Source organism: Macaca thibetana, chromosome 5, assembly GCF_024542745.1.
Source record: "Macaca thibetana thibetana isolate TM-01 chromosome 5, ASM2454274v1, whole genome shotgun sequence".
In the NCBI taxonomy this organism is placed as follows: Eukaryota; Metazoa; Chordata; class Mammalia; order Primates; family Cercopithecidae; genus Macaca; species Macaca thibetana.
The window spans coordinates 69,239,209-69,254,632 of record NC_065582.1 but is presented as its reverse complement, the minus strand read 5'-3'; the positions used below and the strand labels follow the sequence as shown (position 1 = coordinate 69,254,632).

General features: G+C 35.4%; 1 protein-coding gene across 1 annotated transcript; it reads left to right on the top strand.

The window, feature by feature from the left end:
• The first annotated feature begins 7,431 nt into the window (after positions 1–7,431).
• On the top strand, positions 7,432–12,756 carry LOC126955340 (GTP-binding protein SAR1a-like). Its single transcript, XM_050791800.1, has one exon. It carries the CDS (start codon positions 8,728–8,730, stop codon positions 9,298–9,300), a length of 573 nt encoding a protein of 190 aa, XP_050647757.1. The 5' UTR covers positions 7,432–8,727; the 3' UTR covers positions 9,301–12,756.
• Positions 12,757–15,424: the final 2,668 nt, after the last annotated feature.

Below are 15,424 nucleotides of genomic sequence, written 5' to 3'. Positions count from 1 at the left end.
TCAGCTATGTAGAAATGTATTGGATTATACCTTACAGGGTTGGTGCACATACTTTTATCCAGATAATGATATGTCTAGCTCTACAAATAATATATGTTTGTTCTTTCAGCTTAGCAAATTACAACATGGTGTTTGGGGGCAGGGTATGGTTTGGATACCATTGTAACTAGCAGTTGATCTTAATCTTTACTGTTTTTGATTATATATAATTTATTTTAATTGCAGAGCAGCACAAATTTCAAATTTAACTTTGGCTATGGCTTTCCTCACAACATAATACAGATAAATCACACTACAATTGGTCTTTATTGCCATTTTTGTCTAACACAGGCCATTTGATTATGAGCATTCTGTGTTATAAATAAATCAAAAAAGAATGAAAAATTGTGATGACTTAGGTTGGACTTTAAATTTTATATTTCTGCAGGGATACACATGCATTGTAGAAATTATTTTTGAAAAACAGGAAAGACATGTCAACTATGAAATCATTTATAATTATAATGTTCAGAGATAACCACACTTTATATTTTGATGTTTATGCTTCTGATCTTTTATATATTTCTATGTTAAATAATTAATAATGAAAATCAAGATCAAACTGACCATAATATTTTAGATATTTAGGCATATTATTCTCTGAGAGGTTAAATAAATATGAAAATAAATAGAAAGATATATTTACCTTTTTTATCTGTGTTTCTGCATTTCCTCACTAGAACATAAACTCCCTGAGGACAGAGATTTTTTTTTTTTGAACTCCTCTATCTCCATTGTGTAAGACAGGGCTTGGCACATGTCTGTTCAATGAGTGAATTCATAACTAACATTTTTGCATTGCAATATGTTATCAAGAAATTTCAAGAATATCAAGAAGAGTTTTAGTATTTAAAAAAATTATTTTTAATGGCTATGAGATTGCGCTGTAATTCACCAAACCAATCTTTATTTGATGGACACTGAAGTTCTTTCCAACTTTTACCTACAGAAAAATAAAATATTTGTTTATATATTCTGATGGCATTATTCTTTTGTTCTAATTAAATAAAATTAAAATTGCTCTCCTAATTTTATTTAATAGACCAGAATGATATTGAATCACAATAATTGCTTTAGTAATTCTTGAACCCTGAATTAAATAGACTCTGTCTGAAGTTTATAATTAAATTTAGTGTAGGCTTTGGTTTCATATATATACATATTCTTATCATTTTGAAGAAATATGTACCTATTTTTATGCTACTAAAATATTTTTTAAAGATGTGGTATGAAATTTTATCAAAACTCTTTGGCATTTGGTTTATTAATATGATGATGTAGATTATCAAATTTTTCTAATAGTAATTTTTTAACATGTAGATTTACTCATGGCATATTCTATTTTATACACTATTGGATTAAGTTAGCTGGTATTTGATTTAAATTTTTATCCATTTATTTATAAGAGAGATTTGTCTATACTTTTATAGAACAGTCTTTGTCAGTTTTTGATTAAAAAGCTTGGCTAAGTTCACTGAGATGGTTCATTTAAATTCTTTCTATGCTCTGGAATGGTTTATTTATATGAATACTACATGTTACTTGGAAGTTTGAAGGAAATCACCCATAAGACTCTTGAGAACCATGTCTTTTTAAATAGCTGAGTATTTGAAAATATATTTCCATTATGCTATGACAATTGTTTTGTGATGACGTTCCTCTTATAAAGTACAGCATAACTGAAAGTTCCTGGAAATACAGTTTTGCCAAATTGCACAATTTTCTTTATTTCATGACACTGAACCTTTAATCTGCTAATCAACAATATCAGTCTCTAAAAGGATAATAGAATATACAACGTTCCCCAAACTCATTCATTATAGAATCCATCTCCATTTTTACATCATAGTTTTAACATCTCACAAAATAAAGAAAAACTGTCAAACCTGCTTAGAATATAACTCTATGGCCATCCAGCCAACATTAATTCCAGGCTGCAGTCTTGATTTGTTGTGTGACCCTAGACAAGTTACTCAAAATAAGAATATCTAACTGAAAGGATTACGAAAAGAAATTTGCATAGTAGCGTGAAATATATCACATTTTTTACCCTTCTTACGGATTATTTTATCTCCTTTCTCATTTCAAGTTTTTTTGGTGTCTCTTTTAATGACTAAACAGACATGATCCTTTTTTCTTTCAAAGCCTACCAGTTCTATTGTTTTACATTTCCTAAATTTCTCATTTCTGATCTTACATTTTGATTTACTTCTTCTATATTCTCAAACATGAGAGGCTTATGCCAGGCATTCTCCGCCCCTGTTCCGAAGTCAAGAGGCTGACTCGAGTTGCCACTTCTTCACAGACCAGACCCAGATCATGAGTTCAATCACTGGCAGGGCAGATTGTTCTATTTTCCTCCCCACTCCTTTTAAAAGCAAGATAGTATAAGTTCTACCTTTATTTTCCAAGTGCAGTGCTTACCTCAGTATGTTTTAATATCATATGTCAACTTAAATTCTCTAAATATTAGTATCATCAGTTAATGAAAGTCTCTCGATTTCCCTAAATTAGATGAGAAAATGAGAACATTTTACTCCTCTTTTGTGCCTTCAACAACAGTTCTTATTAAAATTTCCCTTTTACAATTGTGTTGAGATTTGTATTCAGTCTTATACCCATATCCATAAAAGTCATTTTTATTTTCGTATGAAATTGTGCTTCCACCAGCTGTTTCATACCAGTCCTCCCTCATTTTTGAATACAATTACATTGAAAAGATTCCTAGGTAATTTCAATGAATCTGCATTTATTATTTTTGGGAGGAAAACACATTATTCTTTTCTGCAGAACTGAATTTTGTTGGTTAATATTGTATGTATAAATTTTTGTATATGTAACCACAAGAAAGATTGATATTTAGCTTGAGGACTGAATTACTTATTTTGTAACATCTTTATTGATATTTATCAAAATTTATTTTTGCTTTGCTAAGTAAATTAGGGATAATTTTTCTAGGGGTGTACTAATTTAAACATTATCAATATCATTCCCTTAAAGTCAAACTCAATTAATCTTGAAATTTTTTTGTCAGTGGTAGATCTTCTATGATTTTTCCAAATTTTTATCTCTTTTGCTCTCTACAACAATGCTTGTAATAGCGTAGGTGCTATTCAACATGTGTTGAATGAGCAAACCAAAGAATCTTAGCTCTGCAACTAGTCTATTAAGTTTTCTATTTCGCCTTGAGTTATTGTGCTAGAAAATAATCATTCCTAGGCAATGATCTGTTTCTATCTTTCTCTCTTTTTGTTAGTTGTTGAAGTAGCACTCTTTTTTAAAATTATTTTTTATGGTATTAAAGTAGCACTCAAAAATGATATATATTTAAGGTGAACAGCATGTTTTGATATACACATTCCATAGTGAAATGATTACTACAGTCAAACAAATTAATATATTTATCATTTCACGTAGTTATTTTTTGTGGTAAAAGTACTTACAAATCTACTCTTAGCAAATTTCCAGTGTATCATACAATATTGTTAGCTACAGTCCTCATGCTGCACATTAGCTCTCTGGACTTACTCATCCTACATAACTGCAAGTTTATGCCCTCTTACCTACATTTCCCCATTCCCCACCCTTATGTCCGTGTTGCTGGTAACCACCATTCTACTCTCTATTTCTATTTATTGGAGTTTTGTTTATTAGTTTGTTTTAAATTCCACATGTAAGTGAAATCATGCAGTGTTTTTCCTTTCTGCATCTGGCTTATTTCACTTAGCATAATGTCCTCCAGGTTCATCTATGTTGTCAAAAATGGCACAATCTCTTTTGTTTTAAATGGGTGAATAATGTCTATATAGATATACACACACACACTCATACACACACATGCACACACACATATATAGTGGATGTATATCACATTTTCTATATCCATTCATTTGTCAACAATTACTTAGGTTGTTTCCATATCTGTATCTTGGCTATTACAAATAATGCTTCAATGGGCGAGAGGGCATAAACATCTTTATCAGGTGGTGATTTCATTTCCTTTGGGTATATACTCAGAAGAGGGATTGCTTGAAACCTCTTCCAAGTACTTGACACATCTCCTTTATCATCTCAAATCATGTATATTTATATTGTCTTTAATAAAGATCTCAAACATTTGATCTGTTTTTTCTTTCCATCAAACCAGCTTTTGTCTTCTATTTAATTTCATTCTTTATCTTCATTAATTACTGCCTTCCTCATTTCTTTGGTTTACATTGTACTTTTTAATGTAAGTTATTTAGGTACTATGTACTTAATTTCTTAATTTATGTCTTTTTTCCCTCTGATAATGAAATAATTTAATTTCTATTGCATTTCAATAGATTGTAATTTTACTTTTGATATGAGTGTTAGGAGAATGTTCCTCAATTTCCTGGTGATTAGAATATTATCTCTGAAGCTTTTTTTTTTCCAGGGGTAATAATCACATAAGATAATCATTTTAAAGTGGAAATTCAGTGGCATTTAGTACATCCACAATGATGTGTAATCACCACTTCTATCCAGTTATGAAACATTTTCATCCTCCCAAAAGAATCCTTGTACCCATTAAGCAATCAACCTTCATTCCTATTTCTACCCTCTTCCCCCACTCAGGTTCTGGAAACTACTAATCTGCATTCTGTATCTGTGGATTTATCTGTTCTGGATATTTCATATAAACTAAATCATACAATTGTGACTTTTTGTGCCTGACTTCTTTCAATTAGCATGACATGCTGTCTGCAACAACCAGTTCAAGAAACCAAACCATAGCCCCTGTAGCAGTTGGCCCAAAATGGCCAGGACGTCGTCAATAGCTGAAAGCTTTTCTAATTCCTCTCTGTCCCACTGGAAACTTAAGGTCAACCAAGGAAAGTCAAATATGCTTCCCTAAGCAATTATATAGGATGCAGCACTTCTAATTAGCCTGCCTACGGCTTCCCATTCGAACAGCGTCCAATAAGGGCATACCTGGACTTTTCCCTTTTTCTTTTCTCCACTATAAAGTTCTCCCACTCCTCTGCCTGCTTTTGAGTTTCTGTCAAACACAAGTGATGGTAGTTGATTCCCTTGCTGTAGGAAGTGCTGAATAAATAGTCTTCACGTGTGCTGACTCTGGTGGTCTTTATTTCCACACTCAAATGTGCTGTATAAATTAGCAGAAACCCAGTTTCAATCTCACTGTATCCTTTCCACTTTCTCAATCTTGAGGATTCTGCTCAGTTTCATTTATTGTTTGATTAATTCTTTCTCAGGTGTTGCCCTCAGTTGAGATACATTGCCAACATGTTTTTAAAATTCTTGCACATCATTAGATGTTGTCCTATGCCTTGTAATGTGCATGATGTTTTAATTAAGGACAGGATTCCTTAGGTACAGTCTTCCCTCTTGGTTTTCAGTAGTCCTCATCTACTGTCTTAAAGTTTCTAGTCATGTGAATGAGAAGTGTAATTCTTCTTCTTTCTGGGAAAAATATTTTTTAACACTTGTCTTAGTTGATTTTGTGTTGCTATAACAGAATACCTGACACTGGGTCATTTATAAATATAATAATTTATTGTTATTTATAAAGATAATAATTTATTTGGCTCACAATTCTGGCTCAATTTGGCTCACAATTCTGGAGGCTGTGAAGTTCAAGATTGAGCAGCCCATCTGGTGAGTGTCTTGTGCTGCTTTAACTCACGGCAGAAAATGCAAGAGGGAGTGAGCACATGCAAAAAGACACTCAGGAGACACTAACCATTTCCCACAAGAGAACTCACTTACTCACTGGAGAAAGCATTCATGAAGGCAGTGCCCCCATCAACCAGACACCTCCCATTAGGCCACGCCTCCTAACACTACCAAAGTGAGAATCAGATTTCAGCATGAGTTTTGGCAGGGAGTGGGGGTAATCACATCCAAACCACAGCAACATTTAAGTTTTCGCATAAACCTAGGAGCTCAGGCATTGTACCTGGATACATTGGGTATGTATGTCTTCTTATCAGTCTTGAACTCTAACATCCTCTTTACCTGTAGACTCAGGTCTTTCATAAGCCTAGGTAAGCTTTTTTTTGTTTTTGCTATTTTCTTCCCCTAATATGTTCCCTTTTTACCTTGTGGCGCTTCTATCACTTCTTAAATCTTCTATGCTTTCCTTCGTGATTTGTGTCTAAAATTATATTCATTTAAAAATACATTTGCATTTGATCTGCAAAGCCTACTAATTTAGTTCCCTATACAGGTCACTCTTCCTCACTTTACTACTGAATTATTTATTTAGGAAATTATTATTTTTACCCCAGGATGTCTCTTTAGAGCTTTGCTGAAATCTTCATAAGTATTCTATTTTTTATTATTTTTATAATCAAAATGTCATCTGTCTCCTTCAGCAGTTGTTTTACTAGTTGTGCATTTTTATTCATTGCCTTTGTCTTCGTATTTTTTACTGGGCTCCCCTGGGCTTCTTTAAGTGGCTTCTTGAGATTTTATAGATCTCCAAGGCACAAATCCTTTGGCCTCTTGTGGGGCAGAGTGAAGAGGTACACTCATGCAGAACCAAAACCTACCTTCTTAAGGTGTCCAGAAATCTCCTTTCAGAATCCACCACTCTGTTGCCTTTGGCCTGGGCTTCTTGATGCTAACCTTAGGTTTTTCCACTCCAATAGAGCCAAAATAAAATCCATTATTTTCACCTATGTCTGGAGCCCCACGCAGTCTAGCATCACAGTTGCCTAGCACTACATAGAGGTGCCAAAAATGTTGACTCAGGATCAATTTGTTTGAAAGCAGAAGAGGGTGATTTTCCAGGAACCATATTGCTGGAATCCTTTTGTCTATAAGCAAAAGTGGATCAAGTATGCATAAGTCACATCATCACTCACTCTTTCAAGCTATATTATGTACACTATCATAATCCCTCTCCTACTCTTTCAAGCTATTTTATATCGTTATCACTTCTTTCAGCTGTAATAAACACAATACCCAGGGAGCACTTAGAGGAAGAAGAGGCTGATCAGTAGCTCAATCTCTTTTTCTTTTGCTCAGCGTCCTCAGCAGGTTGCTTTCAGCTTCACAGAGTTGTTTACAAAGACAGAAAGGAAACAGTAGTGGAGATGTAATGCTGCCCCCATTCTCACATAGAAAGCTTTCCTTGGAAGATACCTTCTGTCTCATTGGTCAAATCAGGTTAGCTGCAACAGAGCCTGGGAAAGAGAGTGATTCACATTTTTACCCTTAGCTGCAAGAGAGCCTGGGAAAGAGAGTGATTCAAATTTTTAACATTTATCACAGTGAGAGAAGGAAATTGCTGTTAGGCAGGCAACTGATACGGCTTGCCATATTTTCAGAGGACTATTAGGGGTTAAGTCATGGGGTGGGAAAAATATGCCTCTGGCTACCTAATAAATCTGTTTTCTTGAATTGAGTGATGGCTGCCTCCTTCTGCTTGTGGAGTGTCCGTGTGTGGGGCACTGTTGAAGAAAGATATGTCATTTTCCCAATATCTCTTGTCCTGCTACTCTGCCTCAAGGCTTCATCTGTACTTTGTGCTTAAAAATTCCTTCTGAAATCTGGCATATCTTTGATCAATAGTCCTAGCTTCTAACATTGTTGAAAATTTACATTTGTTTTTGAGATTTGCTAAGAATTTCATGGGAAAGTTGACAAAGGGTGTGGGGTGTGGTTTCTGAATGCCCTTGGCTTTGGTGCCAGAATTGGCATCAAGGACTTGGCCCCAGTGACTCCACAATGAAGCAGATGCTCCTTTGCATTCACCTGACTGCATGATGTCAGCGGCTGCAGCCATGGACAACTGATGTCACTCAAGGCAAGGTGAGGGCAGATCAGTCCCTCTTAACCACAATTCTATATATAATATTGAGAAGATATTTTTCAACGTACAGAAAGAAAGCCTAATTGACAGCCAAGGGCTTAGCTGCTCTGAAGTTGTTAATGAACAAGATAATAACAGGTTTTACTTTTTGCAATGGTATAATTTTTCCTCTAAAAATTTCAGCTAATTTTCGGGTTGTGATAAAAGAATAAGTCCCTTAATGTTAGGTGATTAATTTATGCTACACCAGATCATATGGCATATAGTGACTGCAAATGATCTAATTCTCAAAGGCAGTTTTTCAGAAGGAGCAGAAAAGGCAAGTCAAGGTTAGCAAAGTCCAGGCAGAGACCTGGACTATACTGAACTATACTGTTTAGATTAAAAATACTGAATTATTTAAAAAATGAATGTTTTAGCAAATGAGCACAGTTTTATACGGTGAGAATGAAGTTAGTAGTTTGTGATTGTTTGGCTAGCCATGGAGAACCTTCTATTCCAAATGAGGAGTTTATCTAGTCATGATGAAATATTTTGGGGAAGAGGGGTAAAGTAGAAAAAAATTAACAATAGGTTTAAAAAATCTTTCATATAACATATTTTCTTCTTAATTCTTGGAGGGCAAAGCACCCATCACTGCCTGTTACACTGATTTAGATAAGCCCTAGATGTCTAATTCCCAAGCATAAAACATTCTGATGTCTCATGGTATCTTGCCACTCAAAATGTGGTCGAGAGGCTAGTAGTATCTTATCACTTGGGAGCTAGTTAAAAATGTAGGACCCGTACATTCAGCAAGTAGCTGGTCTGTGTGCTGTGAGTGAGGGTCTGAGTCACCTGCCATTTTGCTGGAGGAGCCCCTTGGGCCTTAGTAAACATTTACAATGTCTTTCATCTTTGAGTGGATCTACCGAGGCTTCAGCAGTGTGCCCCAGTTCCTAGGACTTGGCAAGAAATCTGGAAAACTTGGGTTCTTAGGTTTAAACAATACAGGCAAAACAATTCTTCTTCACATGATCAAAGATGACAGATTGGGCCAACATATTCCAACACTACATCTGACATCAGAAGAGCTAACAATTGCTGGAATGACTTTTACAACTTTTCACCTTGGTCGGCACGAGCAAGCATGCCGGGTTTGGAAAAATTGTCTCCCAGCAATGAATGGGATTGTCTTTCTGGTGGACTGTGCAGATCTTTCTTACCTTATGGAATCCAAAGTTGAGCTTAATGCTTTAATGACTGATGAAACAATATCCAATGTGCCAATCTTTATCTTGGGTAACAAAATTGACAGAACAGATACAATCAATGCAGAAAAACTCCGTGAGATATTTGAGCTTTATGGACAGACCACAGGAAAGGGGAATGTGACCCTGAAAGAGCTGAATGTTCACCCTGTGGAAGTGTTCATGTGCAGTGCACTCAAGAGGCAAGGCTACAGGGAGGGTTTCTGAAGTTTTGACAGTGAAAATAAGATTATTACTTCTCTGGATTGATCATATTCACAGCTTCCTCATGAACTTTTCTAATAGAACAAGGAAAGCTCTCCAACCATGTCTGGCATTGTGAAGCCTAGAGTCTCTGTCAACTTTCTCATCACCCAGCGGTGACATGTGCTCTTCTCCACACTGTTGGGAGGTAATGCTTTCCCATGTGCAGTATTCTGGTCAGTATCCTGGGACTTGGAAGTTGGCAAGATTTGCCAGGTAAAGCTATGTGCCATTGTGGGGCACCTGAAAAGAAAATACGTCTCACCACTGTAATTGATTTCAAAAGAAAGCAATTCTATTTTTTAAAGAAAGTGTTGTTAATGTAATTGCTATCCCTCCTCACATTTTTAGTTCAAGTTTACTTGGTCTAGAGTTCTCTATTCTTTTTTATTAACTAATGAATGATACTTAGATACTTCATAAAATTAAGCGCAGATACACATTGGAGACCAGAGCTCATCTGGGTGGACTTACTCCTGCTGAGTTAGCAGGTTGGTGAGAGAAACTCCCATGAGCACACCTGTCTCTCTAACTGCCTTGGAGTAGGTGGCATTATCTTGCCCACACAGAACTAGAAAAGGGACAGAACTCTGGCCTTGCAGTTGTGGCAGGTTTCACTGTGGTAAGCTAGGGTCACTCCTCATCGGGGAATGTGTAGCAGATTGTTCACTGTGGAGGAGTTAATTATAGACTGGGTTATTCTTACTTATAAAGTTACAGATTTCAGCCAGTCTCTGTTTTGTACTTTTGTGAAATTTTATTTCTCTCTATAGCACCTTTTTCATTTTTGGTTATAAAAAGTGACTTTCACTTTTTAAAAGAGTTGAGAACATCTCCCGTGTCACATACTGCAGGTGTGTCAGTTACTTTTACGTAGATTCTAGAGGGAAATTTTTCTAAATAGGGAGACAGGACAAAATTTAAAGTTTAAGGGCTCTTAATTCTGTGAATTGAGAACTGAAAACTATTGTGGTACTTGTTTGGATCCAGAAAATTTTACTCAGTGAGCTTTAAAATCTCCATTTGTGAATTTGGCCTCTATTGGGCTGTTCATGAACTCTTTTTCTTACATCTTGTCTCCTTAGATATCTGTGTTGTTGGTATTAAAGTATCGGATAACATCTGTAGCTTTTCCAGGTTTGTGTGTTTGTTTGTTTGTTTGTTTGTTTGTTTTGGTATGGAATTGCCTTTCTCCATTGCAGAAATAAGCTGGGGGAAACACTAACCCAAAAACTTTCTGTAGAGCTGTTCCTTGGGAGAAAGCATCACTTATTGGCAGTAAAGACTCTGCATAAAAGCACCAGCATCCCTACCAGGGTGATGAGGTTTAATTTTATAGCATTCTATTTTCCTTGTACCACACATAAAATTGAATTTTGGTGATCTTAACCTATATTCTACCCTTGTAGTAAAAGATCAAACGATATATCTCCCAGGAAAAGATAACATAGGAGATGAAAAGTTGGGAGGATATCTGTATTCTAATGTGAGGGTAGGGAAAGTGTGGATAATGTATTTCCAGGGTAACAGAGTATCCTTCTTTAGTTGCAGTTTTCATTCTCAGTCTTCAGTACTGACTTGTTGGGAAAGCGTATTTTTTCACTGCCGGGTACCGAATGCAGAGACTCAATGAAGTATATGTCTGGGATGTTCGTGCATTTCACTTATTAGTAAGCATGGCTGGATTGAGACAATTGTTGATTTGGAAAGGGGTTAAAATCTTAAGCGAAAATAATCTATCTAATAGTGAATGAACTGTGTAATTAACTTGGATACTTTTAATTTCCTATGGCTAAAGGTTCCCCATACTTCTCTATTCAGAGACATGAGAAGTATGATTGCTTCAGTGTTAGTTTTCCTCCTTTTTTGTCCCCATTTGTCTCTAGTCACTTTGTTGCAAGCTAGAAAACTGGGGGTTCTCCATAGGACAGCTCTTTGTGAAAGTGTTTTATCCCACTGGAGAAAGGGGATTGAAAATCAGTTAGGACCAGTGTATTTCTTGTCCCACAGAACACTATTCCTATAATAAAATAGCTGAAAGAAGCTACTGTGTGGAGCTTCGGCACCTTGTACAGGAATTCCAGTGAATTCAGACTTTTCATTCTGTTTTATCAGGATACATGTATGTCCTATTTCAGGAAAAGTAAAATCGTCATTTACAAAAGAATGTCAATCTGTATCCTAAACATTTATATAAAAAGTTAAAACAAAGCAAAAGTGTAGAGCCTTAGACAGCACCTACATCTACTGAACCAGAGCCTTATTTTACCAGATCCCCTGGTATACTGGTATTGGAGAAGCACGGACATGGCCTCTGAGAGTGGGGATGGTATGAAAGCGAGAAGGCGAAACCGATCATCTTATTTCAAGACACTGTGGCGATTATGCGGTTTAAATGTCTTTATTACTTTTAGGTTTGGCTTACTTGGCTTACTTTTCAGGCTCAGCCTTCTTCACTGTGAATTACACACATCCAAAGCTTTCCATGTACTTATTTCTAACAGTGACTTCACCCAGTGCCTGAATTTTCACTATTAGAAGCATTTTTTTTTTTTTGCATTAAGTGTGGGCAGAGGTTAAAATAGTCATGTATTCCCTAAAATAGATAATGCATTATGCTGTTTTCATGAAAGGCAAGACTTGTTCTAGTCCTTGTGTGTGTGTGTGTGTTTGTGTGTGTGTGTGTGTGTGTGTGTGTGTGTATGTGTGTGTGTTGAAATAATCATGAAGCAGGGACTAAAGAAATTTGAATCAAAAGTTTGCATCTGGAGAAGGGACAAATCTGAGACATGAAGCATGGCAGTGAGGACCATGGGCAGCAGAGGGCAAGGAACAGCCTGGGAAATGGAGCTGTGAGGGATTAACACAGGAGAGGTGGGAGACACTTCTCAGAAACAGTTGACTTGGGGTCCGCTCCAACACTGTCTACTTAGTGTATATAAATTGTTCAAATAACACATTTGATTCCCTCCGCAACTCTTTCCTGGGACAAATATCACTCAGAATCTTCCCGTCTGAATTCCTGAAGAGTTAAACACAGCATCACCTTTCAGAAAATTCTTTCATCTAAATGGAGTATCTAAAATGTCTTCTATTTAACTTTTTGATTCTGTACAAGAGTAATGCTTTAAGATTACTATATAAATAAACAAGCTGAAAACTAGATGCGCCAGTGACAGCTTTAATAATCCAATCCTTTTTAAATTTTGTAATGAACTTTTTTTTTCTTTTTTTCTTTTTTTTTTAGACAAGGTCTTACTCTGTCGCCTGGGCTAGAGTACAGTCATATGATCTTGGCTCACTGCAACCTCCTCCTCCCGGGTTCAAGTGATTCTTCTGCCTCAGCCTCCCTAGTAGCTGGGATTACAGGCACCTGCCACCGCACCTGGCTAAGTTTTGTATTTTTAGTAGAGACGGAGTTTCACCATGTTGGCCAGGCTGGTCTTGAACTCCTGACCTCAGGTGATCCACTTGCCTCAGCCTCCCAAAGTGCTGGGATTACAGGCTTGAGCCACCGCACCCGGCCTGTAATGAACTATTTTTAAATGTTAGATAAAGATTGTTTTTTGTTTCTGTTTTTGTTTTTCCTATTTCAACAGCGAGGAGTAATGCAGCATCCACAATATTGCTCTACAATGATGTTTCTTAAGTCTATACTTTTTTCACTGAAAGAAGTGACAGTTTTATTTAAATACTTTAGTTCTTTGAGATGGAAAGCGAATACTGCCATCTCTGGGTGCTTGCTATGTGCCAGCTCTGGCACTAAGACGATTAAGATAATTATTTTAGGAGGAATAGAAACTATTTCAGAGCATTTTCATATGAAAATGATTCTAAAGAAAATGTGCTCAGAAATTTTGGAACAAATCCTCGGCCCACAACCTCCCTCCCTGTCTGCGCCTCACAGGCACGTGCAGAATCAGATGAGTTGGGCTCAAACCTCACTTGGGCATGTCACTGAATAGACTTTTTGTTCCTTGTCCTCTGAATATTGAATCCTGAAACTCCTGTGGTAGAAAAAGTTATTAAGTGCCTTGAAAGGTATAGAAATCTATCATTAAATGATAGATTTAGATTTTTAAATTATCTTACTAGTTGTACAAACAGTCAAAATAATTTTCCTGTTAGTAAAAAATGGCACTTTGTTAAGCTTATCCTAAATGATATTTAAATACTTTGCGATACAAAGTTATTAATACCTGAGGAGCTACAGGACATGTGAATGATTTTTAATCTAATTTCTGTTGCTCTAACCTCTGTACTCATGTTTATAACTCCAGCCTAACATAATATTCTCTTCTGACATCCCAAAGCTCATTATTATTTTATTCCAAAATCTCATAATTTTTTCAAGCTTGCCACAAATATGATCTTAAAGTACATAAATCTGCATTAAATCTTTCTGGTAAACCAGGTGTGCCCCTTATTCTTTGACCTTTGTTCAGTCGGTATGAACATACATTCTCTTCTGATTCTAGTGAAGTTGAAATTTTTTCCATACATTTCTTAGTTAGTCATTGTATTATAATTTTTATTATTTTTGATAGAGTCTGCTTATTTTCATTATCTTTATATCTATTGATACAGTAGTAGCACATTATATTTGTTCTCACATTTTATGTATTATGGGTGTCAGTTTTTTGGTCATACTTTATTCACCTATTCCCCAGGTTACAATTTGCCTTTAGTATTTGATTATTTGTTTGTTTTAGTTTTAAATTTTAAGTTTCAAATATTTAAGCATTCAAAAGTCTTTAACTGATCTACATCCAGAACATTTTCTTAAGCAATTTAATGTGAATGATCATTCGAAGTCGAATTTGTTGAAATATAATAGCAGATATACATCAGGAGTCTCTTTGGAGATCTGAAACTCTCCTGCAAGGGGCTCCTAGGAGACAGAGACATTTAAAATCAATAAATTAATTAACAAACAAAATGCTTTCTTTCCTGAGCATAGTCACGGTTCGTTTTGATATCTCAAGATAAACATCTTATAATTCCTATGCATTATTCAAACATGGAAAGATAAGTGTCTGCATATATAATCAAATGGTCTGCACTGGATAAAATCCAGACTCATTTCATAAACCAGTGTGGAGCAATTTTGATAGCTTTTCACTCATTTTCTCTAATTGGAAAGAAATTTACATATAATCACAGTTGCAGCATGAAATAGGAGAAATCCATTTTAATCATTTAATATTTCATTTTAAAAGCCATATATAAAACTTTAAAAATATCTGTAGCTTTTTAATTTAAAATTACCACTATTTTTCACAAATATTCAAAATATGAATGAAATTATATTGTGGTATGCTATTCAAAATGCCTATTGTGTGTGTGTGTGAGAGTGTGCATTCTGATATGTATCATTCTGTCTCTGTCTCTACATTTTCTGGCTGAACTAAAACTCTTTCTTTTCTCAATATATACTTACAATTTATTATTCAACCTTGAAGTTGATATTGTGACCTTTAAGATTATTTATGTAACAAAGACCTCAGAAATAAAATAATACACATTGTAAGTAACATTTTTTTTCTGAGTTCCAAATTGAGCTTTGTTAGCTCAGACTCACCAGTTGTAGATATTATTGATATATTGTGATATATATATGTATATACTATAGAAAACATATTTGAAACTAGAATTTAGACTTTCTAGATTTATGAAAGGAAACATTTGTTTTCTGAATTTTTGTATTGTGGAATTTTTCAGCAGCATGAATGTACATACTCATTACCAGAATTCTGGTTCCTGTATCACGTTGTTGGGTTTATTTTGAGCCTGGTTATCTCCTGATCTGACACCACAAAGTTTCCAGTGGCAGGTCGCATGCCTTATATACAGTTCCTAAGTGGGTGTATTTGAGTGTGCTGGGCACTCAATCAATGTTTAATGAAAGCATTACTATCTATATAAATTGATGCAGATATGTTTGAATACCTAAGCATAAATGTTAACTGGATATATTCCCTTTTGCTGCAAAAAATTTGATGCAGTTTTAAAAATTTGTTTAACAGAGTTTATTCTAGGATCCCCAATGATGGAGAAGCAGCAGCATCTGAAAACAGCACACATTTGG

What these genes read in the sequence shown, in the direction of transcription:
- LOC126955340 (XM_050791800.1), top strand. Translation starts at nt 8,728, where the DNA reads ATGTCTTTCATCTTTGAGTGGATCTACCGAGGCTTCAGCAGTGTGCCC.